This window comes from Phlebotomus papatasi, chromosome 3 (assembly GCF_024763615.1).
Source record: "Phlebotomus papatasi isolate M1 chromosome 3, Ppap_2.1, whole genome shotgun sequence".
Lineage (NCBI taxonomy): Eukaryota > Metazoa > Arthropoda > Insecta > Diptera > Psychodidae > Phlebotomus > Phlebotomus papatasi.
This window is the reverse complement of record NC_077224.1, coordinates 58,620,679-58,636,675: the sequence shown is the minus strand read 5'-3', so window position 1 is coordinate 58,636,675 and position 15,997 is coordinate 58,620,679. Positions and strand designations below refer to the sequence as shown.

Below are 15,997 nucleotides of genomic sequence, written 5' to 3'. Positions count from 1 at the left end.
GTGAATTGCCAGTTGAAAAAAAAAGGCATTTCCTCAAAAAGAATTTATCGATTAACACGCGAAAGTGATTGAATCTGCAAAATCCTGCATTAGTGAATTGTGCAAAAGGATCTGTGAGTGATGGAAAGTGTATGGAAATAATTAATGAAGCTGGAGGAGGAAGATTTGGGAGAACAGGGCAGAACAGGACAAATTAGGTAAGTGTGAAATGTGATGTATTTTGAGCATGAGATTTGAGTTCCAAAACCTTCAAAATTTCATGGATATTTCAGTGAAAGTTTCAGGACATTTTGCATTAAATTATTGAAGAATTATTACTTTGTAAAATTTATAAAACAATTTACAGATTGAGTGAAAACAAAATTATATGAATTTTAACAGATCATTTAGTTAGTTAATCTGAAATTATATTTATAATCCCAATTAGTTTTCAGATATTCTGTTTACATTCTCAATAACCCCCTATAAAAATTTAACATTATTACTCGTACATTGGAAGGGTATTAGAAATTAAATTTGATATCAAATTTTTAAATTTGACTTTGTATACCAAAGCGTAACACATATTGAAAAATCCTTGTCAATGTTTGAGAAACGCTTCGCGAAAGTTATCCCTTGCTGTATACCGAGTACTATTTCTGTCCACGTTTACGGGTAAAGTCTTCTAAAGGCCCAAATAGGCTCAGACTAATTTAGCGCTAAGAAAATGTTAAAGTCAAGGGGTAACCCATTTCGGGGAATTTAAACCAATGGACAGGGAACTTAAGGGGAACCCAGAGAATTCAGGAAATCCTCGGGAAACCCGTATAAAATTTCGGGTACCCGTGGACTCGAGCAACTTTGATTGCTTATATGAGTTACCCCCCCACCCTATTATATTGGAAAAGAGGACATGTCCACCAGGAAATCAAGAAAGAGATGTCAAGAATCGAGTTCCTATGCTGCCCGTGTAATGTTTTTTCGAAAAATGTCAATATCTCGTTACCCGAACATCGGACGACCACCAAATTTTCAAAAGTTGTAGATCTCGGTCTCAGAAACAACATATCTCTCGGAGTAATTCTATTATTGTAAAAAGTCCTTACACTTTTCTTATTTCTTCAAGTTCTTGTAAAGAACTAGAATAATATAAAAAGCACTTTAATAATGCTAATTTGTGATACAACTGAAGTTTTTCCTCGTTTCAGCCTTCAGCTGTGAGTGTAGAATTAGGATAGTATGGTCGGATCCTTTTCCGCTAAATTTTACATGCTAAATATTCACTAAATTTGAGTTTGAGACTATTTGGCACTCAACTTCTTTTATAAAGGTTCACATTTTTTCAAAACATGTAATAGCCCAGCGAAACAAAAAGCTAAAAATAAAACTGTTGTTTTAAGTTTGTTTTTGCTAAATATGTGTTTTGTAAATTTGTTTTTGACTTTTCTATGAGAGTGAATGAAACATAGATCTAGTTATTTCGTTTACTCTCATAAGAAATTTTACAAACATGTTTACAAACAACTGTTATGTATTGTACTCTGGGCATAATGCCCAGCACACAATAACTTTTGTTTTGTAAAGGTGATTTTGATATTTCAGTGAGAGTGAATGGAGTGAATGAAACTTAGATATAGTCATCTCCCTTACTCTCATAGGACATTTTGAAAACATTTTTATAAACAAAAGTTATTGTGCGTTGGGCATAAGGCTTCTAAGTGTTTAGCAGTCAACAATAATAAAATACTAAGCGAAAGCAATAAAATAAAATATTCAGATTTGGCAGAGAAAAATAAATACTTTAATAAATTTTTAGCTCTTTCTAGTTAAATAAAAGAAATTTTTGTCCTTTTACAGACAAAATAGTCAAAAATATTTCCTAAATTTGAAATTTTAATTACAATAAACAAAATTTTAAAAACACCATTTGGATTGTATCTACCTATCTATGCATTTTTCCAAGAATAATTACGCTGAAAATATTTTTAGCAGTCAAAGAAGTATTTAAAAAATCTAGATTTGTCTCGATTAAAACTGAAACCAACACAAGTAAACCGCAAGATTTTTTGGTAAACTAGAATTATATTCTTGTTATATTTATTTTAATTTTTATTATTTTTCATATTTGAATGATTATTTAATAAATCATAATTTAAGTTATTCTGTAATAGTTTCTATTTTAAAACTTGTATTTAAATCTAAGCATTGAAAAATAAGATATAGGGTAAGTGTGTCAAATTTCGGCATAGTTGCAAATAAGCACTAAAGTCCTAAGTTTGAAATGCAATATTTTTAATACACATTGATATTTCTTGTTTTTTCCTTTTCGGGAGGGTTGTGTGGAACCTTGAAAACTAGTTTATTATCTTTGTTTTCTTTAAATCAGTTCCTAAAATATTGAAAAAATAGTAAATATGTGGACATTACTTTGGGTAGTATTCCGGCCACTTTGAATGAAATACCGGCCACCTTGTTTGTGACCACCTTTTGTGAAGCAACGGATTGAAAATTTCAAAACGTCAAACGGAACGAATTTAATATTTAGTTTAATACATTTATATGACCTACAAGCCCTGAGATCTTCCGTGTAATTTGTCCTGAAGACCTGAAGAGTAACATCTCAAATTTACGCGCAAATTCCCTTAGCAATTTTGCCCTTCCTGAACTCTTCCAAAGCCTTACATCATCTTTTTAATAGAAGCGATGGTTTTTTTCTCTGGACATTGTAGAACTCAGAAATTGAAAAAAAAAACATAAAATGAATAAGAAATTTAGGAAAGCAAAAGATGTTGCCGGAATAAGCAACATTACCTCTCCGGAGAGGTGGCCTTACAGTATCAACGTTTTTACGCGAAATACAGAACCCAGCTAAGAAATTTTACCTGAAATTTAAAGGTTGATTCACTTTTAATATAAGCAGAAACAATCTTCAATGAAAACTAATCAATTTTAATGAAAAACATCGAAGGAAAACCCTCTGCATTTCACCACAAATCACAAGACTGCTAGAAGCATAAGTGATCTGTCACATTTTTTGTAAAGCCCTAAATAGACTTAAGCTGATCCTCGAGAATATTTAGCCTGTAAAATGCGGTGGTAAAGGATTAGGTAAAGGAAATTTGTGCAGAGGGCTTCTAATAGATGTTCCTAAGCCCTCAGTGAATGACAGTTTGGGATAAATCTTTACTGTCAAATTTTACAGGCTAAATATTCTCGAGGATCAGCCTGGGTCTATTTGGGCCCTAAGACTGTTTCCAAACTGAATTTTTACAACACAATATAAATTCAAATTATACCTAAAATTTAACGGTCTTTGTGTTAATACATCCTAAAATGAATAAATATTCAAAAGCAAAATGAAGTCATGATTATTCGAAAATTGCCTACATAATTTTAATTAATTTGTATGCTTGGCCGATATTACACTCAAAGTGGCCGAAATTAGAAGCTGGCCGAAATTTGGCACACTTACTCTAGTAGATTAGGACGTTGGGTCTATTCGGAGATTTTCAGTGTATTCTTCACAATTGTTTAAATTTCATGAAAATATGAAGCATTAGCAACAAGGCTCTTATTTTTTTGCTGACAATGCCTTTTGCTCTCTTCTTTGGGGTCCCCACATCTAGCTCAAGGCCTCACCGGCAGTTTGAGCTGCTGCAAGAATGACAGACAAGGAGGGGGCTCGTGGGCTGTATCCCCAGCAAGAGCACTCCTGTGAGATTTGCGGCATGTGCGGACTGTCGGATGATGTTATGAGGGAGCACACGAGAACATGCCACGTGGAGGGCAGTGCTCAGTGTCCTTTCTGTGGTCTGAGTGGTGTTGCAGCAGCTGAATTGCTGCTACACGTCAATCAGGCTCATCTGGACTACCTCACTCCTGAAAATGAACTCATGAGCTTCATTGATGACCAGAGTCCAAGGTGAGGATTAGAAACCTCCCAAATGTCTCAGTTGTTTTTTTTTTGTTTCTGTCGGGGGGATTTCACCAGAAATTGCTGCTACAGTTCCTTTTTCAGTGTCGACGGGGATTCGGATTCTATGTCTGAATGCCGGGGATTGTCACCGTCGATAACAGCTGAACTTCCGACAAATGGACTGTCTGGGAGTACTTCAGGTGGCTCCAATCGATGGTCAAATGGTGGACACATTGGCAATTACAGTTCCTCAGGGAATAATTCTGTAAAATCTGGTCTGGTGAATCATATGACTAATGGTACGAATAACAATAGGAATTCTGGGAATGGAGCTATGCCAAAGGGGAGTTCTGGGGAGAAGGGTGGGAGTGGAAAAGGGAAGAACTGTGATAGTGAAGATGGGGCTTGTGCTGTTGCGCCCAAAGAGGCGGTCAATGGGCTCGATGTGACCAATGGTGGTGGCCAAGGATCTCCATTGAGATCTCAGCTTGGTCTTAAGCTCAAAACTCATACTCCAGCCACAACCAAAGCCAGTCCACTGCAGTGCCCTCTATGTCCCTACACCTCAGACAATTCCACGGTGCTGGAGGAGCACATAAATCGCTCCCATTTCGATCCGCTCAGTCCGTCGGTCAATAGTGCCGTGGCTGGAGCTTCCAGTGGAACTGATTGCAGCACTCAGAGTGCTCTGCAGTGCCCAATATGCGTCAGGAGCTTCCAATCGGTGTCTGACCTTGAGCTTCATGTCAACATTGAGCACAGGGATATCCTGTCGCCTGGGAAGATTGATCCCAATGGGACTTGTGGCTCCAAGGAGGGCGTAAGTAATGGTCATTCTGAAAATCTCTGTCCCATCTGCAGTATGAGCCTGGAAAATATGAAAACACAAGAGATGGAAGTTCACATTGACAGTCACTTTGTGAAGACACCTTTGGCTCCGTCATCGGAGTCGGATCTCGAGAAGCAGGCTCAGAAGTTGCGGGAACAGCGGGAATTTGAGATGCTACGAGCACAATATGGGATGGATGATCAGGGAAATTTCCGGGAGCAATCGGCCGCAGCGATGCAGAGGGCAGTTTATGCTGGTGAAATGAGCGTAGCGGATTACTATGAGAGGCAGGTGGGATTGAGGGCAGCAGAATCTCATGGGATTGACGATGGGACTTCCTGTACGAAATCTGTCGCTCCGAGAGTTCTTTCGCTCTCATCATCGTCTCCGGGCGTCATAAAATCACTCGTGTGTTCAGCTGTCGATCACTATGCTTCGAGCTATGGGGACAAGGGATGGGGATGTGGCTATAGAAATCTTCAAATGCTCCTTTCGTCACTCCTTCAGGTAATTCCCCGCCCGAGGTTTCTTTTTTTTGCATCTTTTTTTTCAGCTACTTCCTTTTGCAGAATACAACGTACAATGAAGCTTTATACTCCGCATGGGGTAATCAGGGACCTTCCCGGACGGCCATGCCTAGCATTTCACGATTACAGGTAATGGTGGAGGCAGCCTGGAATCAGGGATTTGATGTGCAGGGCTCAGAATCACTGGGATGCAAGTTGCAGAATACGAGAAAATGGATTGGGGCCACGGAGGTGTTTACAGTGTTGTCTTGGTTGCGTATCAATTGCCACTTTGTGGACTTCCATCGACCAACGTCGTCGGATGGACGGCATCCCGAATTATTCAATTGGGTGCTCAAGTACTTCGAAGAGCCACGAGTACATACACCACCGCTCTACCTTCAGCATCAAGGTAAGTTTACACATTTATTAAATATTTTTTGCACAAAATTTGAGAGTTGAATCGGTAAGTACATTTAGAGAAATCCGAAAAGGTTAAAATAATATTCCGGAAATACTAATTTCACCTTGCATTATTGATCCGAAATCGGTGTAAATATTATGCTTTTTAGGTGTAACTATAATGCTTTTTTTGTATTATGGGTTAAAGTTATCCTTTTTCATGTTAATTTTACACTTAAAAATGTGTAAAATTAACAATAAAAAATGTTGATATATTTTTACACCTAAAAAGTGTTAAAGTTATGGACAAAAAGAGTTAATAGCACCACCTTTTTTTCTCAGAGTGTAAGAGCTAAAAACCTTAAGTCGATATTTCTCACCGTTTTACTTCTAGTCTTGAAACATACCTACCGATTAAGTCGTGTTGAGAATTGCAAGACCTTTCAATTAAGCCTAATTTTGACAAAATCAGTTGAGAAGTAAGCCCTATAGAATGGTTTAACTCTATAAAGTTGAAAAAATAATACGTGAAAAATTTAATTCTGAATCAAATTTTGGGAGTATAAAGCATTGCTCGAGAAAACCGTTCTCGACAGTCGAAATGGATACAAATTGGCTCCACGCGATTCTTTACCCTCGAAATTCAACTCACTCTTTCCGTACAAAAGTAGATCTTGAAAAAATCGAAAATCTATTTGAAGATCCAAAAAAGAGACTTTCTTACTTCTTAATACTTTCACAATATGGCGGAAGTTCGTCAGTTAAATCAGCATTTGTCGTAACTCCATTTTTGCGATTTTGGGATTATTTGGAATCTGTGCAATTTTGTTTATTAAACGCACTTTAGGAAAAGAAACTTTTATAAGCATATTAAAAATTATTTTAAACAAAAATTATCGTAAGGGCCATTAATTTAGAAAAATTTATCAGAATAAATTTTCATACATTTTCTCTAATCAACATTTTCCGTAATTTCTTTTGCACGTTTGCGTGGCTTTTAATTTGCAGCAAAAATATAATATTGCTCATTAAAACTTTCACAAAGTCTTCCAAATACCCAAAGACAGTGCGAATAATGCAATATTAAATCATTTTAATTCAATATTTGTGAGAAAAAAGTAATAAAAAATCCCTACCCATCAGTCATTAATTCAAAACAAAACAAGCGACGTGGCGCACAAAATTTATTCAATAAATGTTTCGAAATAAAAGCTTTTAGGGACAGGGATAAGAGTTTAATTGACAAATAAAGGCGATTATTTTCACTAGAGTCATTGAAATTGATATAAATGTAGTTTTGAAAATTGTCGTAACTTCCAAAATCTCCATACATTGGAAATTACGGCTTTATAAACGATGGAAGTTACGATAAAATCTTATTGTGTTTCATCGGACATATATCTCAATATCTCAGCTTTTAAATCATTTTATAAAGATTTCCTCGAGTTAACTTACAGTTTATTAGTGCCACTTTTATTATTTTGACTCAAAAGTATCGCATTCGGGGCTCACTTTTAACCCTTTAACGGTGTTTTCTTTAATATGCGAAAAAAGTTCTAAAACAATGTTTTCTAGGATAATTGTGATCCAATAAAGTCGAAAAAACCATCCATTCTTCATTATCTCTTTTAGTTTAGGCGCTAGGTGAGAAAATATAAAAATTTTTTGAAACTCTTTTTGCTTCTAAAATTCACATTTTTAGTTTTTTTTTTTAATTTTTTAAATAAAATATACAAAGTAGAATGACATATCTTTCAGTAAAAAATAAATTTATTTTAGTCAGATAACTTTAAATCGGTATTTTTATGGAAATTGGAAATGAGTTTTTTTGCACTAATATTTTTTGTTGCTATTTCTCTGATCTGCCACACAAAACTGGGAATAGCAACAAAACGAAGAGTCAAAATGAGTTCAAACTTTCAAGAGATGTTTATAAGACTATTACCGAGGATACTAGGGGGAACTGGGGCAGTAGTAATCTGGGGTAGTTGTAACCACTGTGATTTTTTTCATTAATTTTAAGACTCCAGAGGATAAAACCCATAAGCATTCATAGATACCATGGGGATGTATGTCCACAGATAAATTGGTCAATAAAATCCTAATATACTTTAAAAATAAAAATCATTTTCCTGAAAATGTTGATATTTCGATTATTTTGATCATTTGGATTTCCACCTGGAAATTAAAAATTGTGTAAAATAATCGAAATGTAGCAATACCAGTTCTTTCCTACATCTTTTAGGATTATATTAATGCATTTACTAGAGAAATTGAGATTCTCATTATTTCAAAAGAATTAATAATTGGTCAGAAAACAGCATTTGGGGTAGATGTAATCAAGCAATTTCAATTTCACAAAATGAGTAGGTAAAAGAGCGGGAAATTGACCTTCATGCGAAATATCTATAATTCATAGATTACGAAAAAAATTGGTGGCGCTGTGTTCAATAAAAAGTCACATGATGTCAAAATATGGGGAAAATCCATTGAAAAATGTCTTTGATATGCATGCTTTTAGTTTTTTTGCTATTTTAATTATTCTTTGTAAAAAGTGTCGGGATTTTTTGAAAAATATACAGTCTTTATATATCTCTTAAGTAATTAAAATAATCGAAAGTGGTGCAAAGTTAATTTCAAGGGTGGGAAAAAAGGTGTTTACTTCCTCCCCAGAAAGTGGTTACTTCTACCCCAGGTATTTTGTGAAAAGAGAAAAATGCACAGGGACACAAATTTAATTTTTATGGAAAACTCAATTGTTTTCCAGCATCCGCATTACCCTCGACGAATTGCCTATACCCAAGGGTAAAACATGAGCTAAGAAATATTTTCCAAAAAATCACGGTGTCCTTGGAAAATCACCTCAAATTCGCATGTATCGAAAATGATTACATGTGCCCCAGTCTCCCCTATAGCACTTTTAAATAAATAAAAGCTTTATTGTCACTGTAAATGTGATTTTTGTGAAGACCTCCTGGAGGCGGTCTTACCCGTTAGAGGGTTAAGAAAAATAATGCTTAACTGAAAATTTCGTCTCCTGAAAAGTTGTCAAAAAGAAGTTACGAAAAATGCTGATTTAACTGACGAGTTACATCCTGTTCGAATTTCGAAGTGCTCAAGTGTCAAAATGTGACGATCTTCATATTTTTGTGAGGAAAAAAACAGGACAACGACGTTTACTGTTCTTGTCCCAGTATTTAATCACTTAATATCACTGAGTAACTCTTTTGCCAGCTTTTTAGTGTGATATTTGATAAATTTTCCCCACTTTGTTTGAAAATTTAGTACGAAAATTCGAAATTGAATTTGAATTCTTCGATCATCAACGACTTTTTGTGCAAATAAAGTTCAATTTACCTTTTATCCAAGACACTATTGGAGAATCAAAATCTACTTGTGTTTAGGCTCATTATGTCATTTCCACCGTAACGTAAACTTCTCTTTTTAAAGTTTTTTACTGCATGGAAAATACCGTGTTTGATGCCGAAAAAACAGCATAAGCTTCGTTTTTTTTTTACTTTAGCTTGGAAAGGAAAATTGAAGTACATTGTTTACTTAAGCAGATTTACGGCAAAATACATAACCGAAAAGCAACGGTTGGAACTGCTTTTTAAACTCTTCAAAAATCGTAATTTCGATACTGAAGTCTCCGGCGGCACACCTTTTAGATCGGGAAAATTTTATGAAATCAAAATTACCATCCCTTTCTTTCTCAATCGTTTTGCATATTTATATCTCATTCTTACATACTTTAAATTCAGTTGAGCTAAATTTAATTTGGTGTGATGTTCAAAAGAAGAAGAAGAAGAGTTCGAGAGAGTGAGATTGACATATGCACATTGTTTGAGAAAGAAAGGGATGTGAATTTCGATAACAGGAAATTTTCCTGATCTAAAAGGTGGGCCAGAGGATAGAAAGACAAAAATATGGCATTCAAAATGCCAAAATCTAACCGCTACTGAAAACAATAAATGAATTTAAACCATGCATTGCTCTAAAAACCATCAGAATGAATTTAATTGAAGTCATTATACAGGGGGGCGTGACTTAGTTTTTCTCTATGAATATAATCTGGATCGCAAAATAACTTCACTGAGCTACTTAACGAAGACTGAGGGGCGTGGTTTTAAATATTTCATGGGCGGGGTTTATTCAACATTTCTGAATAGAAATGGAAGAAATGTAAAAGTTTTCTTGGGTTCTATCACTGAGCAAGAAAAGAGGGTGCGATTAACCTTTTTTTCCTCAGAACTTTAACACTTTTTAGGTGTAAAAATATATCAATATTTTTTAATGTTAATTTTACATCTTTTCAAGGGTAAAAATAACATGAAAAAGGGTTACTTTAACCCTTAATACACCTAAAAAGAGTAAAATTTACACCGATTTTGGATCAATATTGCAGGGTAAAATTAACATTTCCAGAATGTTATTTTAACTTTTTTCGGATTTCTCTCAGTGATGTAGTGAAAATTTAAAATGGTTTTCAATCAGGGCATTCGAGAACCATCATTGGAATTGAGCAGAGAGCCTCAGGACTGACTCTCCTGGTGCTGGATCCGAGTCATGGGCCACGAGAAGTTGCAGCTCTGGGCTCTTCGCAGGATTCCCTGTTATTAAATATTTTTTGCACAAAATTTGAGAGTTGAATCGGTAAGTACATTTAGAGAAATCCGAAAAGGTTAAAATAATATTCCGGAAATACTAATTTCACCTTGCATTATTGATCCGAAATCGGTGTAAATATTATGCTTTTTAGGTGTAACTATAATGCTTTTTTTGTATTATGGGTTAAAGTTATCCTTTTTCATGTTAATTTTACACTTAAAAATGTGTAAAATTAACAATAAAAAATGTTGATATATTTTTACACCTAAAAAGTGTTAAAGTTATGGACAAAAAGAGTTAATAGCACCACCTTTTTTTCTCAGAGTGTAAGAGCTAAAAACCTTAAGTCGATATTTCTCACCGTTTTACTTCTAGTCTTGAAACATACCTACCGATTAAGTCGTGTTGAGAATTGCAAGACCTTTCAATTAAGCCTAATTTTGACAAAATCAGTTGAGAAGTAAGCCCTATAGAATGGTTTAACTCTATAAAGTTGAAAAAATAATACGTGAAAAATTTAATTCTGAATCAAATTTTGGGAGTATAAAGCATTGCTCGAGAAAACCGTTCTCGACAGTCGAAATGGATACAAATTGGCTCCACGCGATTCTTTACCCTCGAAATTCAACTCACTCTTTCCGTACAAAAGTAGATCTTGAAAAAATCGAAAATCTATTTGAAGATCCAAAAAAGAGACTTTCTTACTTCTTAATACTTTCACAATATGGCGGAAGTTCGTCAGTTAAATCAGCATTTGTCGTAACTCCATTTTTGCGATTTTGGGATTATTTGGAATCTGTGCAATTTTGTTTATTAAACGCACTTTAGGAAAAGAAACTTTTATAAGCATATTAAAAATTATTTTAAACAAAAATTATCGTAAGGGCCATTAATTTAGAAAAATTTATCAGAATAAATTTTCATACATTTTCTCTAATCAACATTTTCCGTAATTTCTTTTGCACGTTTGCGTGGCTTTTAATTTGCAGCAAAAATATAATATTGCTCATTAAAACTTTCACAAAGTCTTCCAAATACCCAAAGACAGTGCGAATAATGCAATATTAAATCATTTTAATTCAATATTTGTGAGAAAAAAGTAATAAAAAATCCCTACCCATCAGTCATTAATTCAAAACAAAACAAGCGACGTGGCGCACAAAATTTATTCAATAAATGTTTCGAAATAAAAGCTTTTAGGGACAGGGATAAGAGTTTAATTGACAAATAAAGGCGATTATTTTCACTAGAGTCATTGAAATTGATATAAATGTAGTTTTGAAAATTGTCGTAACTTCCAAAATCTCCATACATTGGAAATTACGGCTTTATAAACGATGGAAGTTACGATAAAATCTTATTGTGTTTCATCGGACATATATCTCAATATCTCAGCTTTTAAATCATTTTATAAAGATTTCCTCGAGTTAACTTACAGTTTATTAGTGCCACTTTTATTATTTTGACTCAAAAGTATCGCATTCGGGGCTCACTTTTAACCCTTTAACGGTGTTTTCTTTAATATGCGAAAAAAGTTCTAAAACAATGTTTTCTAGGATAATTGTGATCCAATAAAGTCGAAAAAACCATCCATTCTTCATTATCTCTTTTAGTTTAGGCGCTAGGTGAGAAAATATAAAAATTTTTTGAAACTCTTTTTGCTTCTAAAATTCACATTTTTAGTTTTTTTTTTTAATTTTTTAAATAAAATATACAAAGTAGAATGACATATCTTTCAGTAAAAAATAAATTTATTTTAGTCAGATAACTTTAAATCGGTATTTTTATGGAAATTGGAAATGAGTTTTTTTGCACTAATATTTTTTGTTGCTATTTCTCTGATCTGCCACACAAAACTGGGAATAGCAACAAAACGAAGAGTCAAAATGAGTTCAAACTTTCAAGAGATGTTTATAAGACTATTACCGAGGATACTAGGGGGAACTGGGGCAGTAGTAATCTGGGGTAGTTGTAACCACTGTGATTTTTTTCATTAATTTTAAGACTCCAGAGGATAAAACCCATAAGCATTCATAGATACCATGGGGATGTATGTCCACAGATAAATTGGTCAATAAAATCCTAATATACTTTAAAAATAAAAATCATTTTCCTGAAAATGTTGATATTTCGATTATTTTGATCATTTGGATTTCCACCTGGAAATTAAAAATTGTGTAAAATAATCGAAATGTAGCAATACCAGTTCTTTCCTACATCTTTTAGGATTATATTAATGCATTTACTAGAGAAATTGAGATTCTCATTATTTCAAAAGAATTAATAATTGGTCAGAAAACAGCATTTGGGGTAGATGTAATCAAGCAATTTCAATTTCACAAAATGAGTAGGTAAAAGAGCGGGAAATTGACCTTCATGCGAAATATCTATAATTCATAGATTACGAAAAAAATTGGTGGCGCTGTGTTCAATAAAAAGTCACATGATGTCAAAATATGGGGAAAATCCATTGAAAAATGTCTTTGATATGCATGCTTTTAGTTTTTTTGCTATTTTAATTATTCTTTGTAAAAAGTGTCGGGATTTTTTGAAAAATATACAGTCTTTATATATCTCTTAAGTAATTAAAATAATCGAAAGTGGTGCAAAGTTAATTTCAAGGGTGGGAAAAAAGGTGTTTACTTCCTCCCCAGAAAGTGGTTACTTCTACCCCAGGTATTTTGTGAAAAGAGAAAAATGCACAGGGACACAAATTTAATTTTTATGGAAAACTCAATTGTTTTCCAGCATCCGCATTACCCTCGACGAATTGCCTATACCCAAGGGTAAAACATGAGCTAAGAAATATTTTCCAAAAAATCACGGTGTCCTTGGAAAATCACCTCAAATTCGCATGTATCGAAAATGATTACATGTGCCCCAGTCTCCCCTATAGCACTTTTAAATAAATAAAAGCTTTATTGTCACTGTAAATGTGATTTTTGTGAAGACCTCCTGGAGGCGGTCTTACCCGTTAGAGGGTTAAGAAAAATAATGCTTAACTGAAAATTTCGTCTCCTGAAAAGTTGTCAAAAAGAAGTTACGAAAAATGCTGATTTAACTGACGAGTTACATCCTGTTCGAATTTCGAAGTGCTCAAGTGTCAAAATGTGACGATCTTCATATTTTTGTGAGGAAAAAAACAGGACAACGACGTTTACTGTTCTTGTCCCAGTATTTAATCACTTAATATCACTGAGTAACTCTTTTGCCAGCTTTTTAGTGTGATATTTGATAAATTTTCCCCACTTTGTTTGAAAATTTAGTACGAAAATTCGAAATTGAATTTGAATTCTTCGATCATCAACGACTTTTTGTGCAAATAAAGTTCAATTTACCTTTTATCCAAGACACTATTGGAGAATCAAAATCTACTTGTGTTTAGGCTCATTATGTCATTTCCACCGTAACGTAAACTTCTCTTTTTAAAGTTTTTTACTGCATGGAAAATACCGTGTTTGATGCCGAAAAAACAGCATAAGCTTCGTTTTTTTTTTACTTTAGCTTGGAAAGGAAAATTGAAGTACATTGTTTACTTAAGCAGATTTACGGCAAAATACATAACCGAAAAGCAACGGTTGGAACTGCTTTTTAAACTCTTCAAAAATCGTAATTTCGATACTGAAGTCTCCGGCGGCACACCTTTTAGATCGGGAAAATTTTATGAAATCAAAATTACCATCCCTTTCTTTCTCAATCGTTTTGCATATTTATATCTCATTCTTACATACTTTAAATTCAGTTGAGCTAAATTTAATTTGGTGTGATGTTCAAAAGAAGAAGAAGAAGAGTTCGAGAGAGTGAGATTGACATATGCACATTGTTTGAGAAAGAAAGGGATGTGAATTTCGATAACAGGAAATTTTCCTGATCTAAAAGGTGGGCCAGAGGATAGAAAGACAAAAATATGGCATTCAAAATGCCAAAATCTAACCGCTACTGAAAACAATAAATGAATTTAAACCATGCATTGCTCTAAAAACCATCAGAATGAATTTAATTGAAGTCATTATACAGGGGGGCGTGACTTAGTTTTTCTCTATGAATATAATCTGGATCGCAAAATAACTTCACTGAGCTACTTAACGAAGACTGAGGGGCGTGGTTTTAAATATTTCATGGGCGGGGTTTATTCAACATTTCTGAATAGAAATGGAAGAAATGTAAAAGTTTTCTTGGGTTCTATCACTGAGCAAGAAAAGAGGGTGCGATTAACCTTTTTTTCCTCAGAACTTTAACACTTTTTAGGTGTAAAAATATATCAATATTTTTTAATGTTAATTTTACATCTTTTCAAGGGTAAAAATAACATGAAAAAGGGTTACTTTAACCCTTAATACACCTAAAAAGAGTAAAATTTACACCGATTTTGGATCAATATTGCAGGGTAAAATTAACATTTCCAGAATGTTATTTTAACTTTTTTCGGATTTCTCTCAGTGATGTAGTGAAAATTTAAAATGGTTTTCAATCAGGGCATTCGAGAACCATCATTGGAATTGAGCAGAGAGCCTCAGGACTGACTCTCCTGGTGCTGGATCCGAGTCATGGGCCACGAGAAGTTGCAGCTCTGGGCTCTTCGCAGGATTCCCTGAGACTGATTCGCCGAGGTCCGACCGCCATGAGGGCTCAACGATACCAAATAGTCGCTGTGATGGGTTTAATCGAAACCAAGGAACAGTACCAGGTAAGAGCCATTTTCTCCATCTTTTTCTAGTTTTTCTTTTGTCTTCTTCTGTCTCGTAGATGCATTTTTTTTTACAAAGTAGCATCCCAAAACTTTTTTCTCTGAATATTCTTTTAGGCCAGTAAAGTATTGCGTTCGATACGAATACCACCAGATCGTTGACTTGAGTTCCAATTGAGAATCCTCATTTAATTCTTATAGAAAAAAAACAATGCAGTTCAATTATTTAGAGAAAAAAAGAAATTCTTAAAAATATGACGATATGTTGGAGATAAAAAAATCAACTGTTATACTAAATAGTATTTGAGAAAAAAAAGAAATAGACATAAAATAAAATTAAAGAAAAAATACATTAAATTCAATAGTTTTCAGAGAATATTTTACTTTTGAGTTTCAAATGATCTCAATTGACAAAATGATTGAAGTTGAGATAAAAAACCTTCAAAAGATTCAATTGAGGAATAGCTGGAAATGTTTAAGAGTGATGTTAAGAAGATGAAAAGTCCAATTCAAGTGCTAATTACATGAATATAAAAAAAGAAGAAATTATAGAAGAACACTTTAAGAAATTAAAATGAGAAAAGCATTACTCTATAAATCAATGAAATGAAATGAATAAGCTTTAAAGACCATTTGTTAAAAGGATTTTAATTCAATATTTTGTGATTTAGTGTCACGTTCCTTTGCAAATTACATAGTTACACAGTGTTTATTAAAATGTTTTGATCTTTTACGTTAATATTTGTAAGAGAATTTAAATAATGTAGTTTTTATGGTAAAAATTATGCCACCTATTTTGCTCGTTTCCCAATTTATTAATATTTGTGAGAACAATATAGTTATATTAAATGTATTGAGTGAGAAATCGAGTTGAATTTTCTATTTGAAAAACAAAAATAAGATAAATATTTATAATTAATTTCATTTAGTAATAACGTACTTTCAAATTTCGAGATTTTATTTTAGGAAAAATTAAACAAAATGCAAGATCAGCAGAATTTCTGGAAATCAAAATTCACAATATCTTTCTTTTTCAAATGTTTTGTAAATCGTATATCCCTCTCTTTCGC

General features: G+C 33.6%; 1 protein-coding gene across 1 annotated transcript; it reads left to right on the top strand.

Annotated features, from left to right (window-relative positions):
* Positions 1–130: 130 nt before the first annotated feature.
* On the top strand, positions 131–15,284 carry LOC129807017 (zinc finger-containing ubiquitin peptidase 1-like). Its single transcript, XM_055855962.1, has 6 exons — positions 131–197; positions 3,606–3,901; positions 3,998–5,231; positions 5,294–5,642; positions 14,716–14,927; positions 15,045–15,284. The coding sequence occupies exons 2-6, from the start codon at positions 3,642–3,644 to the stop codon at positions 15,087–15,089; spliced, it is 2,100 nt and encodes a 699-aa protein (XP_055711937.1). The 5' UTR covers positions 131–197; positions 3,606–3,641; the 3' UTR covers positions 15,090–15,284.
* The last annotated feature ends 713 nt before the right edge of the window (positions 15,285–15,997 follow it).

What these genes read in the sequence shown, in the direction of transcription:
- LOC129807017 (XM_055855962.1), top strand. Translation starts at nt 3,642, where the DNA reads ATGACAGACAAGGAGGGGGCTCGTGGGCTGTATCCCCAGCAAGAGCAC. An exon ending in TCCTTTCGTCACTCCTTCAG is followed by an intron (nt 5,232 to 5,293) that starts GTAATTCCCCGC and finishes TTCCTTTTGCAG; the next exon opens with AATACAACGTACAATGAAGC. An exon ending in GCTCTACCTTCAGCATCAAG is followed by an intron (nt 5,643 to 14,715) that starts GTAAGTTTACAC and finishes GTTTTCAATCAG; the next exon opens with GGCATTCGAGAACCATCATT.